The following is a 17,476-nucleotide window of genomic DNA, read 5'->3' on the forward strand; positions in this document are numbered from 1 at the left end:
ATATTCTTTTGCATTTCCCTCTCTGTTACAGATCTTCTATAGTAGAATATTTTCTAATATGGATTATGAAATACCGGCGCCTGTTATTATTATACTGTATAAGAGAGGTGGCAGACATTTCTGTCAACTTGCATAAATTTTTTCACTAATTTGATTTTGGTCTATGTTGATTCATTCATTCAACCAAAACTGTAAAGACATTCATTCATCCAAAAATAAAAATTTCATGTAATGCAGCCTGAATATTTGTCCTTCAGGACATGATGAAGAAAACTGTGTTACGATTTGGGTGAAATAGAAGACATCAGGGAACAAAGTGAATTTTAAGTGAGATTTTGGGGAAAATTAGGATCATTGATTAGTAGAGACAACATTATAGATCAGTGGTTTATACCTGTAAACTAGAAAACTCAGGCTGCAGAATTTATGCCTTTCAAGGAATACTGCTTCACAAAATATATTTTACTATTTTTCAAATGTATTTAGATGTTATATTTAATGAAGTACAAACTTACTTTAAAACAATGAACTCATAGAAGCTCATTGCCATTATTTTTGCAAATAGTGATTATTAATAGTGCAACTATTATCATGTGAATAGCTGTTATTTTTTTTTTACTGTTAAAAAAAGGGTTCTCATCCTGGAAAAGGTTGAAGATCATTGAAGCCCAATAATTCAAGTGGGGCATGGCATGATGTTGGCTAGACAAAAAAATCATATTAGAGGTTAACAAACAAACTCTCCCTAGTCAAGCCAATGTTGTCAAATTATAGCATATTAATTTGATGAGATAATATGGTAGACAACCTTGAAGAACAAGCTAAGGAATTTATATTTTGTATGATAGGCAGTTTTATTCTCTTTCTACTAAATTCATATACTAACACTGTGCTAGCTAGAAAAGAATAATTAAAAATCTCTCCTTTGAAAATACTAAATAGAGTGTGGTGGCTAGGTGGTATAGTGAATAGAGCACTGGCCCTGGAGTCAGGAGGACCTGAGTTCAAATCCGACCTCAGACACTTAACACAAAACTAGCTTGTGACCTTGGGCAAGTCACTTAACCCCAATTGCCCTACCTTCCCCCCTCCAAAAAGAAAAAAAAAAGAAAATACTAAATAGAATTTTTAAAAGCTTCTCAATTTTTCTCTCTAGTAGTATTTTAATATGTAATAGAGAAATATCTGTGGTTCCCACTTTACAAAAGGCCTCAAAAATAAATCAATTTCATTGTGTTACTATCTATCTGTAGGACTCCTAGCATAACTCCTTACATCCAAATTTTCATCTAGACACTTGGCAAAGTAATAGTAACAAAGTAAAAGAGACAAGGGTAGTCTAATTGTTAGAATTTCAACTTAAACTAGAATATCAGTTCTGCACTACTGTTTTAGGTGACATTTACAATATTGTTACAACTTTCTAATAAGAACAATTTGGTATATCTTTTATCAAGTCAAGTCACAAAAACAAGTGTTTCTCAAGTATTTACTTTGTGTCATGCACTGTGTTAAGTGCTAGGCTACAAAGGCAAAAATAGTCCTCGCTCTTAAGGAGCTTACAGTCTAATGGAAGAGAATAATGCCAACCACTATGTACAAACAAGATATATACAAAATATATTGGAAATAACATCAGAGAGAGGGCACTAACATTAAGGAGGATCAGTAAACTAACTTTTTGCATATTGGCTACCTAGTTAGACTGTGAGCTCCTTGAAAGCAGACTGTTTTATGCCTATCACCAGTGCTTAGCACAGTACCTGGCACATAATAGTCACTCGGTAGATATGAGTTGATTTGAAACCAGGAAGAGGAGATGAGGAGGGAAAGAATTTTAAACGTGGAACATTGCTATTATGGAATTGGAAGGTGGAGAGTTGTGTGAGATGAACAGCAATGAAACCAATGTCACTGGATCATAGGGTATGTGGGATGGAGTAAAGTGTAAGAAGACTGGAAAGAGAGGAAGGAGCCAGATTATAAATGGCTTTAAAAGCCAAAAGGAGATTTTATTTGTAGGCAATAAGAGGCCCACTGGGATTTATTGAATATTGGTGTGACATGGTCAGGCCTGTACTTGAGGAATATTAATTTGACAGCTGAGTAGAAGATAGATTGGAGTGGGGAGAGATTTGAGACACAGTGACTAAGTACAGAGCTGTTGAAATAGTCTATGAGAGGATGAGAGTCTCCATCAGGTTCATAACAGTGTCTGAGAAGAGATGGGGGCATATTTATAGGAGTGGGGGTATGAAGTTAGAAATGACAGAGCTTGGCAATAGATTGAATATGGGGGAGGGGTGAAAATGAGGAGTAGAGAAGGACAGGTTACAAGCCTGAGTAACTATGAGAATAGTGGTACCCTCTACAGAAATAGGGAAATTAGGGGAAAAAAGAAGTAGGTTTGGAGGAAAAGATTTTGAGTATGGTTTGGAAATGCAGAGTTCAAGATGTCTATGAGGCAGTTTTAGATGTCTAATTTGCAGGGTATATTTGATTTATCCTGCCTATCAATTTTCACACCAATCTTTCTAGAACCAGCCTGATGGTCTTCTTAGCATTATCTTTTTGAAGTGTCCATCCACTAGTTTAGTTTTGAATTCCAGGATTAATAATAGTCTGCTCAAGGTTTCAGTTATAGAAAATACGGATTAAAAGGATTATTGCTGTCTTTCCATGGCCTAGCTAGAGATACCTTCTTAAACCATAGAGAAATATCTGGTTAGTCTCATTGAGCCCTACAGCTTTTATAATGTGAAATAGAATTCACTGGGATAAGTCTAAGGGAAGTTACATGTATATTTCTAGCCATAGAGGTCAGCATTATTAACTCTTTAATAATTTGCCCTCTGGTTGATATTATAAGAATCTTCCCCTTAATCTTAACCTTGATTCTCAATTATGTTAATTCTATGACTTTTATAAGTACAAAATTGGAGTTAGGAGATTATTGAGATAAGAAGATTTTGAGATGTAACAAGAAGATTATGAGATGTGACATGATGTAGTATTAAGAGTCCTGGCTAAGGGCATCTAGGTGGTGCAGTGAATAAAGCACTGGCCCTGGAGTCAGGAGGACACTTAACACAAAAACTAGCCATCTGACCTTGGGCAAGTCACTTAACTCCAATTGACCTGCCCTCCCCCCTCCAAAAATAAAAAAAAAAGTACTGGATAACTTTACGTACTATGGCCCAGACAAACTAAGCTTCTCACTAATCCTTACATATAACACGCTGTCTCCAGTCATCAGACTTTGTACTGGCTATGCTTGACTTAACTCTAACTCTCACCTTAACTTTACGTCTTCATTTCCCTCATTTTCTTCAAAATTCACTTCATGTACCATCTACTACATGAAATCTTTCCTAATCCCAGCTGCTAGTGCTTCCTCCCACCATATATTGTCTTGGCTCCTCTGATAATTAGATTTGGGAATATTGTTGTATAGTATGTGTATATTGTGTATTGTATATTGTATATGACCTCAGCAAGAGGTATTTCATAAATACTTAGCAAGAGTCATATGATAATCTTGCCATAATTTATAGGTTCCAAGGATTTCTCCAAATGATCAATAGTAAATCCATGAGATTAATCACACACAAAAAGAAAAGAGACCTGAAGAGCAGTTTTCTTAAAACCAGAATTGTTAAGAATCTATTCCAAATGGTAATACTATTAATTCTACAAAGTTCTGTCAGCGTGAGTAGAAATGATCTATTATACTCACCTTTAAAAAAAGAAATCCTTTATAATATTAAAATCACATATTCAAAACTATGCTAGCTTTCTTAACAGATTAGAGGGACCAATTTTCTTCCCAAAATAACCATTTACATGAGCACAATACAAATTTCAGGCAATTATTCTACTGCTGCTCAGTGTTACACCCTTTTCCTATTACAAGCTTTAGTAGCAAAGAACTATCTTACAAGCCATACTACTCTCTAATATGCTTCTTTAGAATTTCTCTCAAAACACTGTTGGGCAGCTAGGCAGCACAGTAGATGCCTGGAGTCAGGAAGACTTATCTTCCTGAGTTCAAATCTGGCCTCAGACACTAGCACTGTGACCACGGGCAAATTATTTAACCCTTGTTTGCTTCAGTTTCCTTATCTATAAAATGAACTAGAGAAGAAAATGATGATTCACTCCAGTATCTCTTCCAAGAAACCCCCAAAGGGGGTCACAAAGAGTTAAACATGACTAAAATATGACTTAGCAAGAACAGCAAAACACTATTGCTTGCTTTTAACTCATGTTGGCTTAGTGCTCTTGGGCAACTTTTTTAAGCATAGAGCCAGATTACTCTTTAAAAACAATATAAATTGCAGAACATCTGCTAATAACCATTAGTGGAGGTAGTTTCCTCATGGAGAGTGCCCCATACCAATGACATAGTGTCTAGTTCTCTATCACTACTCTTCTCTCCCACCAAAAAAAATTACTACTTAAATAAGAGTTGATGGAAATGGTCTCCCAGTATACGCAATCCCAAATCTATAATGGTGTCATCCTACCACTCCTTTTTAATTTACATCCAACTAACATCAGTCAGTCAATCAAGAATATTAAGCACCTACTGTGTGCCAAGCACCTACAAGCTAGATACTAGAGATACAAATATGAGATAGTCCTTGCCCTCAAAGAACTTGCATTTTCTTGGGAGTTATCATATATCTTGGGGAGTAGTGGCAAGGGAAGAGAGCCATTGTCTAGGTAAGCATATTTGTTTAGTTCTGCTTCTACAGAATCTCACATCTGTACCCTTTTCTGATCAAAGAGGCCACCATCCTAATTAGTCCCTCCTCACCTTTCACCTGGACTGTTGGAATAGTTGTCTATTTGTAGTCTTTTCCTCTACTCTGTCCTCCACACAGATCTGAGCATTTCAGTTCCCTACTCAATATAAACTCTAGGGATTCTCTATTCTAGAATCAATTACAAACTCCTTTTTTTATTTTTAATTTAAAATCCTTCCCTACTTAACCCCCATCTGGCTTTCTCTGTTCCGTATACATGACAGGCACTTCAAAGCCCATACCTCTGTCTTTGCATAACTATCTCTAGTTCCTGGAATCAACTATCTCTTCACTTAGCCCATTAGGATCCCTGCTTCCCTTGAAAGTTCCTCCAGTTTTAAATGTTTATCTTTTTGAAAACTGTAGTGTTTACTTTGTTACCTAGTTGCCCACGTGATCAGTTAGTCTTGAGTTTAATTCAAGGAATTAGATTCTAGGTCACCTTCCATGGAAAGCTTTTCCTGACCTCCTCTGTTCCCAGCTGCTATTATCTCAATCCAGCCACCCACAAAACTACCTTATATGTATTTTATATATACCTGTATATGTGCACATAATGGACACTTAGTAAACACTTAATGACTGATTTATATCCAATCATGGAAGATAGAAGGGAGGCTTATTGTATCTTATTGAACAGTAGGGTAACATGGTTCAGACCTGTTCTTCAGAAAAACCATTTTGACAGTAAAGTGGAAACTGTATTGGAATGAGGAGAGATTTGAGTCAAGGAGACCAATTTAGAAGGCTATTGTAGTAGCCCAAATGGAGATTGAGAGCATGAACCAGGGTAATGGTTTTAAGTATAAGGAAAAGGGGATATATAGGAGAGAAGTGAATGAAGAAACGACAAGATTTTGTAACAAATAGAATATATGGTATGAGTTTAAGTGAGAAATTGAGGATAATGCTAAGGTTTTGAACCTGGGCAACTGGGAAGATGATAGTGTCCTTGACAGTAATAAGCAAGTTGAGAAGAAGGAATGATTTGATGGGGGGAAATGGTCAATTCTGTTTTGGACATGTTACGTTTGAGAGGCCTTAAAATTGAAAATGTTTCAAAATCTTCAATTTGCGACACAAGCTTATCGTTGCTTTAGGTTTTTAATACAGAAAACAAACATATTCTTTCTCTTTAAAGTTAGAAGATCAGAGCAATACCAAAAATTTGCTAAGTGCTGTAAAGTAAAACCATTTTAAAAGAAATTTTATATTTTTTCTGCTAAAATGGTTGTTTTATAAGTGCTATTTAATAAGAATGTAAGGGCTGTACAAAATGAAATTACATTTTTCCCCTCATGATTTTGTCCCTTTCTAATACTTTGTTCAGAAGCATACAATTCAAAAGTCTTGATGGGGCATCTCTAAACATGTCCAGAAAATTGATATTTTTACATTTTTCTTCCTTTCACCCACAAAACCATTATGTTTAGATTATTGTTAAATCTTTAAAATTTCCAATGAACATTTACTTTTGAGGCCTTCAGTAACCATGATGAACAAACTTCTTTATGCTGAGAACTGATGGGTGTGCACAAAAGCTGAATGTTTTGCATAGGTAAGTCTACATGCTGATAAATATCCAGCACACTTAAAAGGCTGCTAAAAAAATTTAAATTGTCTTAACCAATTTTTGTCTGTATAATTTCATTCTCAGAAGTTTTTCAACTTATTTTTTCCTCAGTATAATTAATGTTCTGTGTTTTACTCTCCCTTTTATCCCTTTTTCTTTTACTTAGTTGATTTCTGAATGTTTCCCTTTATTCCTGTGATCTTTTCATAGAGGCACTGTCTGGGTGAAGCTTTGCATAAATCTATCAACAATGTAAGTGAGCTGCACTTACAGTTTGTTCACCAGGGCATGCTGCACTTCTCAGTTTGCATAAGTGACATCATTGCTTTAAAGCTTCAGCCTGTTGGTAGCAAAATACATGTTGGTAGAGTCATTAAGAGACTGTATTCAGATATGGTTAATAAAAGCTTTTGTATTGCATCCATTCATTTGTATATGTGCTTACATCTGGCATAACACTTTATCATATTAATAAATATAATATTTTTATGCAAAGGCAAAGCAAGCTTTTCATAGCACTATTCTTAAGCATAAAAATTGATGATGCTTTTCTTTGATACTCTGAATGAAGGTAGTCCTTTTTAAAAAAAAATTAGCTTAGTAATTGGCAATGAATTCCAACAGACCCAAACGCTAGAAAAATGGATTTCTAATTTTTCAGACTCTTTAATTAATTTTATTAAAACATAATGTTGTTAAATTTCAGGACTTAAAAGATACAGTTAAACATTTATGAAATTTTGGAAAGTTAATGTTTACAATTTGTCCATGAAATATTTTAGAAATTCAAAAGTTATAAGCACAAAGAAATATAGATGAGATTTTATCTCATTTCAGGGATCTGCAGTGGCTTTACTTCTTATGCATTTAAGGATACACAGATTGAAGTAGCAAAGTAATATTTATAAATTTAAAATTTCATTTTTCTTCCAAGAACAAAAATAAATTTCATACTAACTACAAAACGTTAATTTTCAAAAATAATTTTATGAAGAAAAGAAACCTTGGCGTTTTTTCCTTGACATCTTGGAGAAATCAAAACTCAGAGTCCACATGCTTTGAAATTTGTTATACTACTCAAGTACAGCTATTTATTTCCGCCTCCCCAATTTCTTTGTACTTACCAAAGAAAGCATTTATACTTAAGATTTTCCTATACCATCAAAGTTGTATCCCATATCAGCCTCACAGGCAAAATCTGAATGCAAGTACCATATAACTATGTTATTATTAATTCTTTTGAAATAAGACTTCATTAGAAATTCTTTTGAATTTTTTTTGAGAGCAACATATTATTCTTGAGCCTATTAGGACTATTTAGAAATTAATTTTTAATTTATTTTTACATCACCTATACTTTACCTTACTCAAGGGACACAGGATGTTGGGAACCCAAGGTATAGGACTATAGCCAAAATTAAGCTGAATCACATATCAGTATACTTTTTTCTAAGTGATATCCCTATTCTGCTGTATTTAAGTGACCGAGCCCATCATCCTTTCTGGACTTTCTGTTCCCCCAAATCATACTCTTCCTAGAAAGTATTCAGGTTCTCAACCCAACATCCAAAAAAGTGATCTTTCATCAGCTTTATAACCCACATATTATAGTTCTTCAAGGACCCTCTAATTGTATTTCACTCCTACTTCCAATCCTGTTTTATCCCAATATGACAGGGAAAGTTGTAAAATTAAGCACTTAACAAGAATTTACTTTAATTAGTATTTTTCAGCAATGTATTACATAATTAATTCTTATTTACCTCCCCCTCCCCTAGATTAATTCTTAAAAGCCCTAGTTCTTATATGGGTTTTCACAGTTTTAGTTGGCTTTTAGAAGGCTCAGCAAGAACATATAATTGTACAAATTGTTCTAGAGACATCTTATTAACTATCCCCATTAGTCATGAACTTTTTATACTATAGGTCTCCTTTATCATTTAAAATTGAAAGGAAAGAATAAAGAAATGATAAAACTTAATTCAGTCTCCATTAAATTCAGAATTGGGGATTATTGAGACCAGCATATGGCCAAAGTTTAACTTTGCTTAGAAGATATTTTTCCATAAATACTATATACGTAGAAAATACCTTTTAAAAATATCATAGTGGTACCAATTCACATTCTTAAATTAAGTTTTTTAGTATTTTGTCATTGAGTAAGGCCTTACTATGTGCAGAACACTGCTAGGATGTACAAGTATAAGACACAAAGATAAATGAGATTTGTGGTCTCTAGAGGAATGTGTATACACACACACACATACTCTCTTACTTGAGTTATAGATACATCTGTATAACTATATATCTATATATATATACTGAGAATAAATCCTTCTTTAATTAAAAAAAACCTTAGGGTAACTATTCAACTTTTATTAACTTAGTTTGAATTGCTGTATGTTTTCAAAAAATTGTAGTAACAGTTATTTATAAAACATGTACTGACTTTTCACTAAAGGCTAGTGAAATAATCTCTAGTGACATGGTCTCTAGTCACAGTTAAATGAGGTTTTATTCAAGTAAATTACCATCTAACTACTACAGTTTAACTTGCTCCTATAATCATTTTAGGAGACTAAATTAATATAACTTTACCTACCATCTTCACTGTAAAGAAAATATCCTATTTATTCACCCCCTCTTAGCTAACAAAATTAACTGAGGATACACTAAGATACTTTTGAGACTCATAATTTCATCAATGCACATGCTGCCTCCAGGTCACAAGACTTCTTTAACATAGTAGCTGTTCTTTGACAGTTGCTACAGTTGAAAAATTTACCATCTTGCCCAGCTGATAAAGAACCTTTCTGAACTGGTCCCCTAACTACAGACAGACAGTTCATCACAGCTCTTATTTGAGACCTACCTGTTTGTTAGGACCTGCCAGAACTGATAGATACTCTGGTTTCAGAGTAAAAGGATCCAGGTTCAAATCCCACTTCTGATGTTTACTCCTTGAATGACTTTAGGCAAGTCACTTAACCCCTTTGCACCTCAATTTCCTCATCTTTAAAGTGATGGATATAGGTTAAGAGGCCTTTGAGGTTTCTTCCAGTTATAGCTCTACAAACCTATGTGACTTCTTGTCAACAATGTATCATAATGTCATGAATTTAGGCAGTTAGAGTTTGTGGAATATTGATGCTTTCATCTGAATAGTATTCTAATGCTAAGAAACACATTATTTTATTGCCCAGTGATTTACAGTCTTAAAGTGTTTCATCTCTAAATCAATATTCTGGCATTTTCTGAATTGTAGAGATTTTAAAATATCTTGAAAATTCTGAATTACACGGTGATAGCACTAAAAGCTAAGGTTTCAAGTATTCTACATGATGTTATATGTTTTCTTTTAAAGTCCCATCATGTTTAAATCCTTCAGATTAACAACTTCTAACTTGGATCTTTGAAACCTTTGGATGGGGTCCCATCTATCACAGAATCCTTCAGAAAATTCATTGTTGGTGATTAAGCAAAGATTTTCTTTAAATAATTTAACTTCAAGTTTCAATTTCAAAACTTTTCCTACATGAAAATTTTACCAAAAACCAATCTTATAAATAGATAAAACAAGAAAGTTGATCAGACCATATCATTCCATTTGACATAGACCTGAAATTTGTGATTTGTTTTAATACTGTTTGGCACATGGGACATTTTTAAGAAAACTGCACAGAATAGTATGCTATTTAATCTAAGCATGTATCACATAATTTAAATAAGTGAAATTAAAATGAAAACTTAGGGGAAAGTGAGACTCAGGTACATAATGATAACATTAACTTAACTGGAGATCATTGAGGACTAATGAAATAAGAATTAGTGAAATAAAAATATTTGAAATAATTGTCAGAGTATTTGAGAATCGTAATCAATGTGGACGAAACTATAGCTTTATATACTGTATAACCTCATTTTGTTTCTGTCAGCACATTTAAAATAGTGCTTAATTTTTTAAAAATAGTTTCAATTTACTACATGCCATATTAATATGTAACAGAAGGTTATATCTAAACTTAAGTTCAAAATCATTTTTGTTGTCCTTTGTGTTTCAAATTAATGAGGTTTTACTGTATTATGTTTCCACAGCATATACCAAATTCAGTTTTTATAAAAATACCAATTCATTTTGCATTGCTTTTCTCACTTTTGTTTTTTAAATATCGTATAATTTTCATGCTAAATATGGCCTGACAGTTTTATGCCATCCTTGTAGAAAGAGCAATAATCAATAAATTTGAATGCTAAATTGCATGACAGAGATTCTTTGAATAGAGTTGTGTTTAAAATGGGACAAGAGCTTTATCCAGGTATCCAGAGAAATATTTGAAGTGAAATTGTATTATTTTAGAATGTTTTTAAAATTAAAGAACAGTTATGTTATAAAACATGTATTGACTTGTTTTTATGCTGGGAAAATTTAGAATGCAGATTTATATGAGAACTGATATTATCTGTCTTGAAAAAGGATTTCCAAAATTCCCATTGCAGGAAAATTTGTTTAACAAAACACGTAGATTTTTTATGTAAAAGATTTAATAATACGATTTTTCATTTGTAATTAGTCTAAATGTAATATTTCCTCAGAAATTTCCTTTTTCTTTATACACTGAAAACGTCAGTCATAATAAATAATTTTATAATACAAAAAAAAATTTGGTTTGACTTGGGAGGGGTGGTTTTGGTGCTGTGAACTTTTAACTTAATGTACAACAGCACAGGCACATTACATTTTAATTTATTAAATTTCTGTGGCTACAAATCTAAGTACATACTCAGAGGACACTATCAAGTATTCTTTCCTATTTAATACTGTCTTACAAGCTTAAAAATAAAATTATTGGTTTATAAGGTCTTTCATTTAGAAAATGTCAATTTCCTCTTCTTCCCAGAACCCTCCATACATGTTGTGACAAAGCTGTCACCAGAACAACCCCTAGGATACAGTGAATCAGGGTGAGCGCCTGGGCCCCATGCTTTTCGGGGACCTATCCTGCTTCAGGAACCAGTGGGCTGGGCATTTGACTCATGAAGGCAGCCAGCTGGGGAAAAGGAGGTGACTCATATACATACACACCCCTCAGCCCTTACATACACACTCCCTGCAGGCTGCATGTTGTCCATCTCTGACTTCTTTTCCTCCACTTGTAGTTGTCCTTAATGTATGTTTCAGCCTGATTTCACCTGTATAAGTGTTGTGGGTGGGGAGTAATGGCCACAAAGCGTTATTGACCTCAGGTTCTGTGCCCCCAAAAGATGGCACTGGTTGTTGCCTCTACAACTTAGATTTGCACTTGTTAATATTTAAAAGGTTGACTTACCACTTAACTGCCCCTTAAGGCCACCATTAGAGTCATAATTGTACACAGTCTATGTGGGGCTGGTTCTTTTCTTTGACCCATTTTGCCTTTAGGTGTAAAAATTTTGAGTTTACAAAATTCAGTTTTATACAAAAATTCAATTTTTAAATAATTAGTACTTATATACCTTAAATAATTTTAAAATGATACTACTGAAGAACAATTTATTAAAACAGCATTCCCAAGATTTTTATTTATATTGTCAATTTATAAATATATATTTCATAGCTTATTAATTCTTAATGGCTTTCATAACAGCATATACTGACCTTTACAATTCCCCTTGAAGCTCAGCTTGGACTGCAAAAATACAACCCAGGTGGTTTGTCCCCAGTTCCTGGGCTTACTACTTCCTCTGATTATATCTTTGATTATAGCTTTCTTTGATTATATCTTTCTGGTTAAAAGAGAGACATCTATTTCTGAACTGTGTCTTCAACCCATACTTTTTTCTCCTTTCTTAACCCACTGTTTAAGTGATTCTTCAACCCATCTCTTACTAAGTTTCATCTTTCCTTGTGAGAATAGTGAAAGTAGTCTTCATTTTGCTTCTGGGGAATGTGAAACCCTGTACTTATTTTCCATTCACTCTAAAATCCTTTTTCTCATTGGCAGGAAAATCTATTTAACTTGATTTGCATATAGTATTTTTAGTTGCTGATTTCACAATCCCTTACTAATTGCTATTCCTCCACTATACTTAGCAACAGATTTTTTTGAAATTTGATTAATATAAGTTTAAAGGGATAGTAGCCGTTATAACAGGAATTAAATAAGACATTAAATAAAATTAACTGATTTCATCATGTATGTCTATGAATACATACAACACACAGACATTTACTCTTCATACTTAGAACAAAAGAAAAATCATGTGATTTGTGTATATTAAAACTGACAGGTATAATACAAATTTATATTTGAGTGATGTTACCTATCTTCAAAAATATTTAGTAAATTATTTTCTTAGGTTGAAAGGAAAGCACCTGATACTGGCACAGAGGTAAAGTAAAAAGAATAAGAAGATTTTATGGCTGTATGGCCTAGGTACAACTTTTTTAAAAATTAAGGTCCTTTATAGTAACCCTTTTAAGAAAGAAAAATCAAATAAGGAAATTAGATAATGAAATAGCAAGTGTCTTAGCTAATGTTAGAGGAAGATTTTATAATCTAGATTTAAAAGAAAGCTTGCAAAAGCAAATTGACCTTTTGATATTGTCCTCTTGAGATAGATGCAACTAATTTAAATAAATTTACAATGTATTTTATAAATACAATATATGTGAGTATAATTATAATACAACCTTATTTCATATAACAAATTTGACTTTTTATTTCCATTCAGAATATATGATTGTATTTCTGTATATGGGTTACATTATTCCCAAGAAATTCTAGGAACTTTATATACAGTAAATCTAAGAACTTTTTACAGTTTCAAGGACAGCTTGTGAAAATGAAGTGAAGAATTATTAAACACAAATATTACAGTGTCATCATGTGGTAAAAATTTTACAAGTGAAAATTTCCTAAGAAAGTTTTAATTATAATCAATTATCATTGAAAGACTTTTTCCCTTAGAGTGACAGTTCATAAAATTTGCCTTGTATTTATATTTAATTGTCTACCCTTCTGTGGCATAGATTTCCTTGCTGAAACAGAATTTGGAAATGCAGCTTTCCCAGTCTCAGACTTCTTTGCAGCAGCTACAAGCCCAGTTTACACAGGAGCGACAACGGCTTACACAAGAGCTTGAAGAATTAGAAGAACAACACCAACAAAGACACAAATCCTTAAAAGAAGCACATGTCCTTGCATTTCAAAATATGGAAGAAACAAAAGAACAGGAGCAAAAGGTATATTTAGCATCTTTTAATGATATTAAATATGACAAAAATGGCATATTTTGAAAGTCAGTCTGATCTAGTGATAATTAGCCTTTCAGTTTTTCAGAACTTATTTTACAGAGACCCTCCCCCAGAAAAAAGCCAACCCTAACCCCATTTTACTTTATTCATATATTTACAATGCTCCTGTCTTTTTAGGTTGTGAGTTCCTTAACAGGAGACTTCTTGTTTATTGACATGGTGTCTGGTGGATACAATTGTACTAAATTAAACTAGAAAAGAAAAAATGTGTTCCGGCTCCCTAGTTTAATTCTATGATAGCATTAGGAATGATTAGTTCTAGATTACATTATGTGACTTTTCCCATAGTGATAGTGAATAAGTCCAACTGAAATGAATGTTCCATTCAGTCCATCTTATCCATAATTATAGAAACATAGCCATAGGCCTTTAATATTATCATCTACTGATAATCTTTTATCATCTATGTTCTCTCATAAAGCAGAGTATATACAAGCAAAATGTGCTTGACCAGACTAACATTTTTTTCCCTCTTTTTTCCTTACCTCTGCAACTTGCAGTGAAATGGAAATGAGAGAAACCTGGAAGGCAAAAATACTTTAACATTATATGTTTCCTCTAATCTGCAAAGCATTCTTTAAGGTGTCCTAGTATCATGCTGGGGCATCTACCGTGTTTCCCCGATAATAAGACCTATCCCGAAAATAAGCCCTCCCCTTACTGTGTAAGATTCCTCTAAAATAAGCCCTCCCCCGAAAATAAGCCCTATTGAGATTGCTACTGTAGTGAAGGTGATCCCCTGCGCTACACGCTACATTACGGTACCCTCTGTATGCACCGTCCCCCCCCCGAAACGCATGCCGCGCTCCGAGCTGCATCCCATCAGAGCTGCAGCAGTGAGCGCTTCATCCTGTTCTTTATTGAATTCATTATTGAATAAAGGTACATTTTTTTGTTCACATTTACCTGTTTATTAAAATTGCTGTCAATGTTCATTAAAATAAGCCCTCTGGTGTTTTTCTGTCCAAAAAATTTAATAAGACAGTGTCTTATTATCGGGGAAACACGGTAAGTGGCTCTATGGATAGAGTGCTGGGCCTGGGAGTCTAGAAGACCTGAGTTTACATCTAGCCTCAGACACAGCCTCTAGCTGTGTGACCCTAGGCAAATCACTTAACCCTCATCTGTAAAATGAGATGGAAAAGTAAATGGCAAACCACTCCAGTATCTTTGCCAAGAACACCTAAAAGGGATCATGAAGAATCAGACATGAAACAACTAAAAATTACAAATAGAGATACTATAGGCAGCCAACTCTTAGGGGAGTGCAAGTTCTTGAATTCCAGGGTTGATAAAAGTTAAGGAAGGTATGTTTGTGTTGCCTGAATAGGTCTTATTTAGTGAGAATGAAAATTCAAACTTCAGAAAAGCATTTAATCCAGAAACCTTACATCATCATAACAGGATGTTTGTTACTGATTTGTAAACTGTATTCAGTTCAGTTCTATTGAACAAGCATTCATTAACCTCTGCAAGGCATGAGTTGAATTCTCAAAATACAAAAGTGAGATGTTATCTGCTTCAGAATGTTGACAATCTAAAAGGGAGATAAGGTATATATTCACAAGGCCTTGCTACAAACTAGAATTTGAAAAGTACAAGGCAAAGGGAAGGGCCAACAAGAAAAGCCACCCAATGAAATATATTGACAGATGAACCTAGCTCTATCAAGAAACCAGCTGCCTAAGCCACTTAATGTGGTCCAGCTGATAGCATGTGTTTATATAGCTTTCAACTTGTTTATTCCATGTATCTTTAACATGACATTCTGCTTTTCTTCCAGTCCTCTCAATTTGATTAAAATTAATTTGCCCTGACTGAGTCCAGAATAGAACAAGAGATGCTTAAGAAGCTAGAAAGTGTAAATGGAGCACTGTCCCCTCAGGGGGCCCAGCAGAGAACTAGGAGAACAGTAAAACAAAATGTGACAAATGCAAAAGATATGAGCAATTGAAGTACAGTCTTGAGACTGGGGAATGATAGTGACTGAAGGGATAGGGAATGTTCTCTATAGGAAGTGAATAATAAAAAACTTAAAGGGTTGGGCCAAAGGGGGAAGGACCCTTTAAATCTTCCCTTTTGTCTTCTGGCTGTTTGTCTGTAATATCAATTTAATATAATTCATTTTGTCTAGTAGTATGTCATTTTATTGGTTTGCAAACATATCTCATGTTTAAGGAATTTTCATGTAAGGTAGTGAAGCTCTCATAGTAAGACCTGAAAACTCTGTGATTCTTAGTACTCTGACTTCCTTTTAACTGCTAGCCCACTTGTTACTGCAAAAGGGAAAGAGTCGCCCAAAGCTGAAGCCTCTAGCAGCAGACTGGTAGTGAAAATACAGTTTTGGGAAATCATCTTCATGGGGAAATTATTGGGAGTGAATAGAATCACTAAGGAAGAGAATAAATAAAGAGAAGGAAACAGGTCTGAATATGAAACCTTGAGACTACACACATTCAATAAGTAAATGAATAAGGAGACCAGGAAAGGAGATAGAAAAGTCACTCTCAGAAAGGTAGGAGGAGAATTATGAGTATAGTGGATACTAAGGGAAAAGGGATATTAAGAAGCCAGTGATCACCTATTATATACTGAAGAAGAGTTAAGGAAGAAGAGGCCATTGGATTTGGTGATAAGGAGCCTATTTATGACTTTGACAAAAGAATACACAGAAAACAAAGGAAAGGTCAGCTAGGTGGTTCAGTGAATAGAGCAGTGGCCCTGGAGTCAGAAGGACCTGAGTTCAAATTCACCCTCAGACACTTAACAACTAACTAGCTGTGTGACCTTCGGCAAGTAATTTAACCCCAATTTCCCTGCCTTTCCCCCTTCCAAAAAAAAAAATAAATTTATTCCAAAAAAAGAAAAGAAAAAAAGGAAATTACTTTGGTGAAAATTATAAGACTTTGTTCTTTAATAATCTCTCCTTTGAAGAAAGTTTTTGACCTAGAGAATATTGTTTTGTTCACTGGAATACTAAAGAAGTTTGGCATTTGCTATAATTCATAGATAGAAGAGACTACTATAATTCATAGATTGAAGAGACCACTACAGTGGCATAGAGGAGAGAATCAGAAGACAAGAACACCTAAATTCAAGTTCTGCCTCTGACACTTCCTAGCTTTGTGACCTGGGGCCAAACACTTAACCAGCCATTTTCTCTAGGCAACTGTCTAATGCTGTGTGCTATAGAATGGTTGTAGGATCTGCATATACAAAGAGTTTCTTTCCTCTGAGCTCTCTACACCAATGAAACCAAAGTCTAGACCTACCAAAAAAAAGTACTTAGATAATATGAAGTTATTTCTGGTGATGCATTTTTCATTTATTTGGGAGTTTTTTCCTCTCATTACTTATTTGTTTCATTTAAACATAAAAGTTGATTACTTCTTCTTGTTCTTGGTATTCTAGGCACTTGAAAACCAGTTACAACAGAAACATTCAGCTGAGCTTCAGTCATTAAAAGATGCACATAGAATGTCCATGGAGGGTTTCAGGATAGAAATGGAACAGGAACTTCAGACACTTCGATTTGAATTGGAAGATGAAGGGAAGGCCATGTTAGGTACTTTTTGATCTAGATTATAATTCTTGGGGCAGCTGGGTGGTACAGTAGATAAAGTGCCAGGTCTGGTGCCAGGTCTGAAGTCAGAAAGACCAGAATTCAAATCTGGCCTCAGGGATTTAATAGCTATGTGGTCTTGGGCAAGTCACTTAACCCTGTTCGCCTCAGTTTCCTCATCTGTAAAATGAGCTGGAGAAGGAAATGGTAAACTATTCCAGTGTCTTTGCCAAAAAAAA

At 34.2% G+C, this 17,476-nt stretch overlaps 1 protein-coding gene across 6 annotated transcripts in view; it reads left to right on the plus strand.

Annotated features, from left to right (window-relative positions):
• FAM184A (family with sequence similarity 184 member A) overlaps positions 1-17,476 on the plus strand; it is a 137,224-nt gene that overhangs the window by 97,154 nt on the left and 22,594 nt on the right. For all 6 annotated transcript variants that reach the window (XR_011166223.1, XM_069076953.1, XM_069076954.1 and 3 more), the window contains 2 exons: positions 13,391-13,603; positions 17,087-17,240. Coding sequence is in view for 5 of the 6 variants with exons in the window: in XM_069076953.1 (XP_068933054.1) it covers positions 13,391-13,603; positions 17,087-17,240 (367 nt within the window). In the remaining variant the exon portion in view is untranslated. The remainder of the gene's footprint in view (positions 1-13,390; positions 13,604-17,086; positions 17,241-17,476) is intronic.

The sequence above is a fragment of the Petaurus breviceps genome, unplaced genomic scaffold (genome assembly GCF_028583685.1).
Source record: "Petaurus breviceps papuanus isolate PSGF00001 unplaced genomic scaffold, PetGlider_PUasm1.0 90977, whole genome shotgun sequence".
Classification (NCBI taxonomy): domain Eukaryota; kingdom Metazoa; phylum Chordata; class Mammalia; order Diprotodontia; family Petauridae; genus Petaurus; species Petaurus breviceps.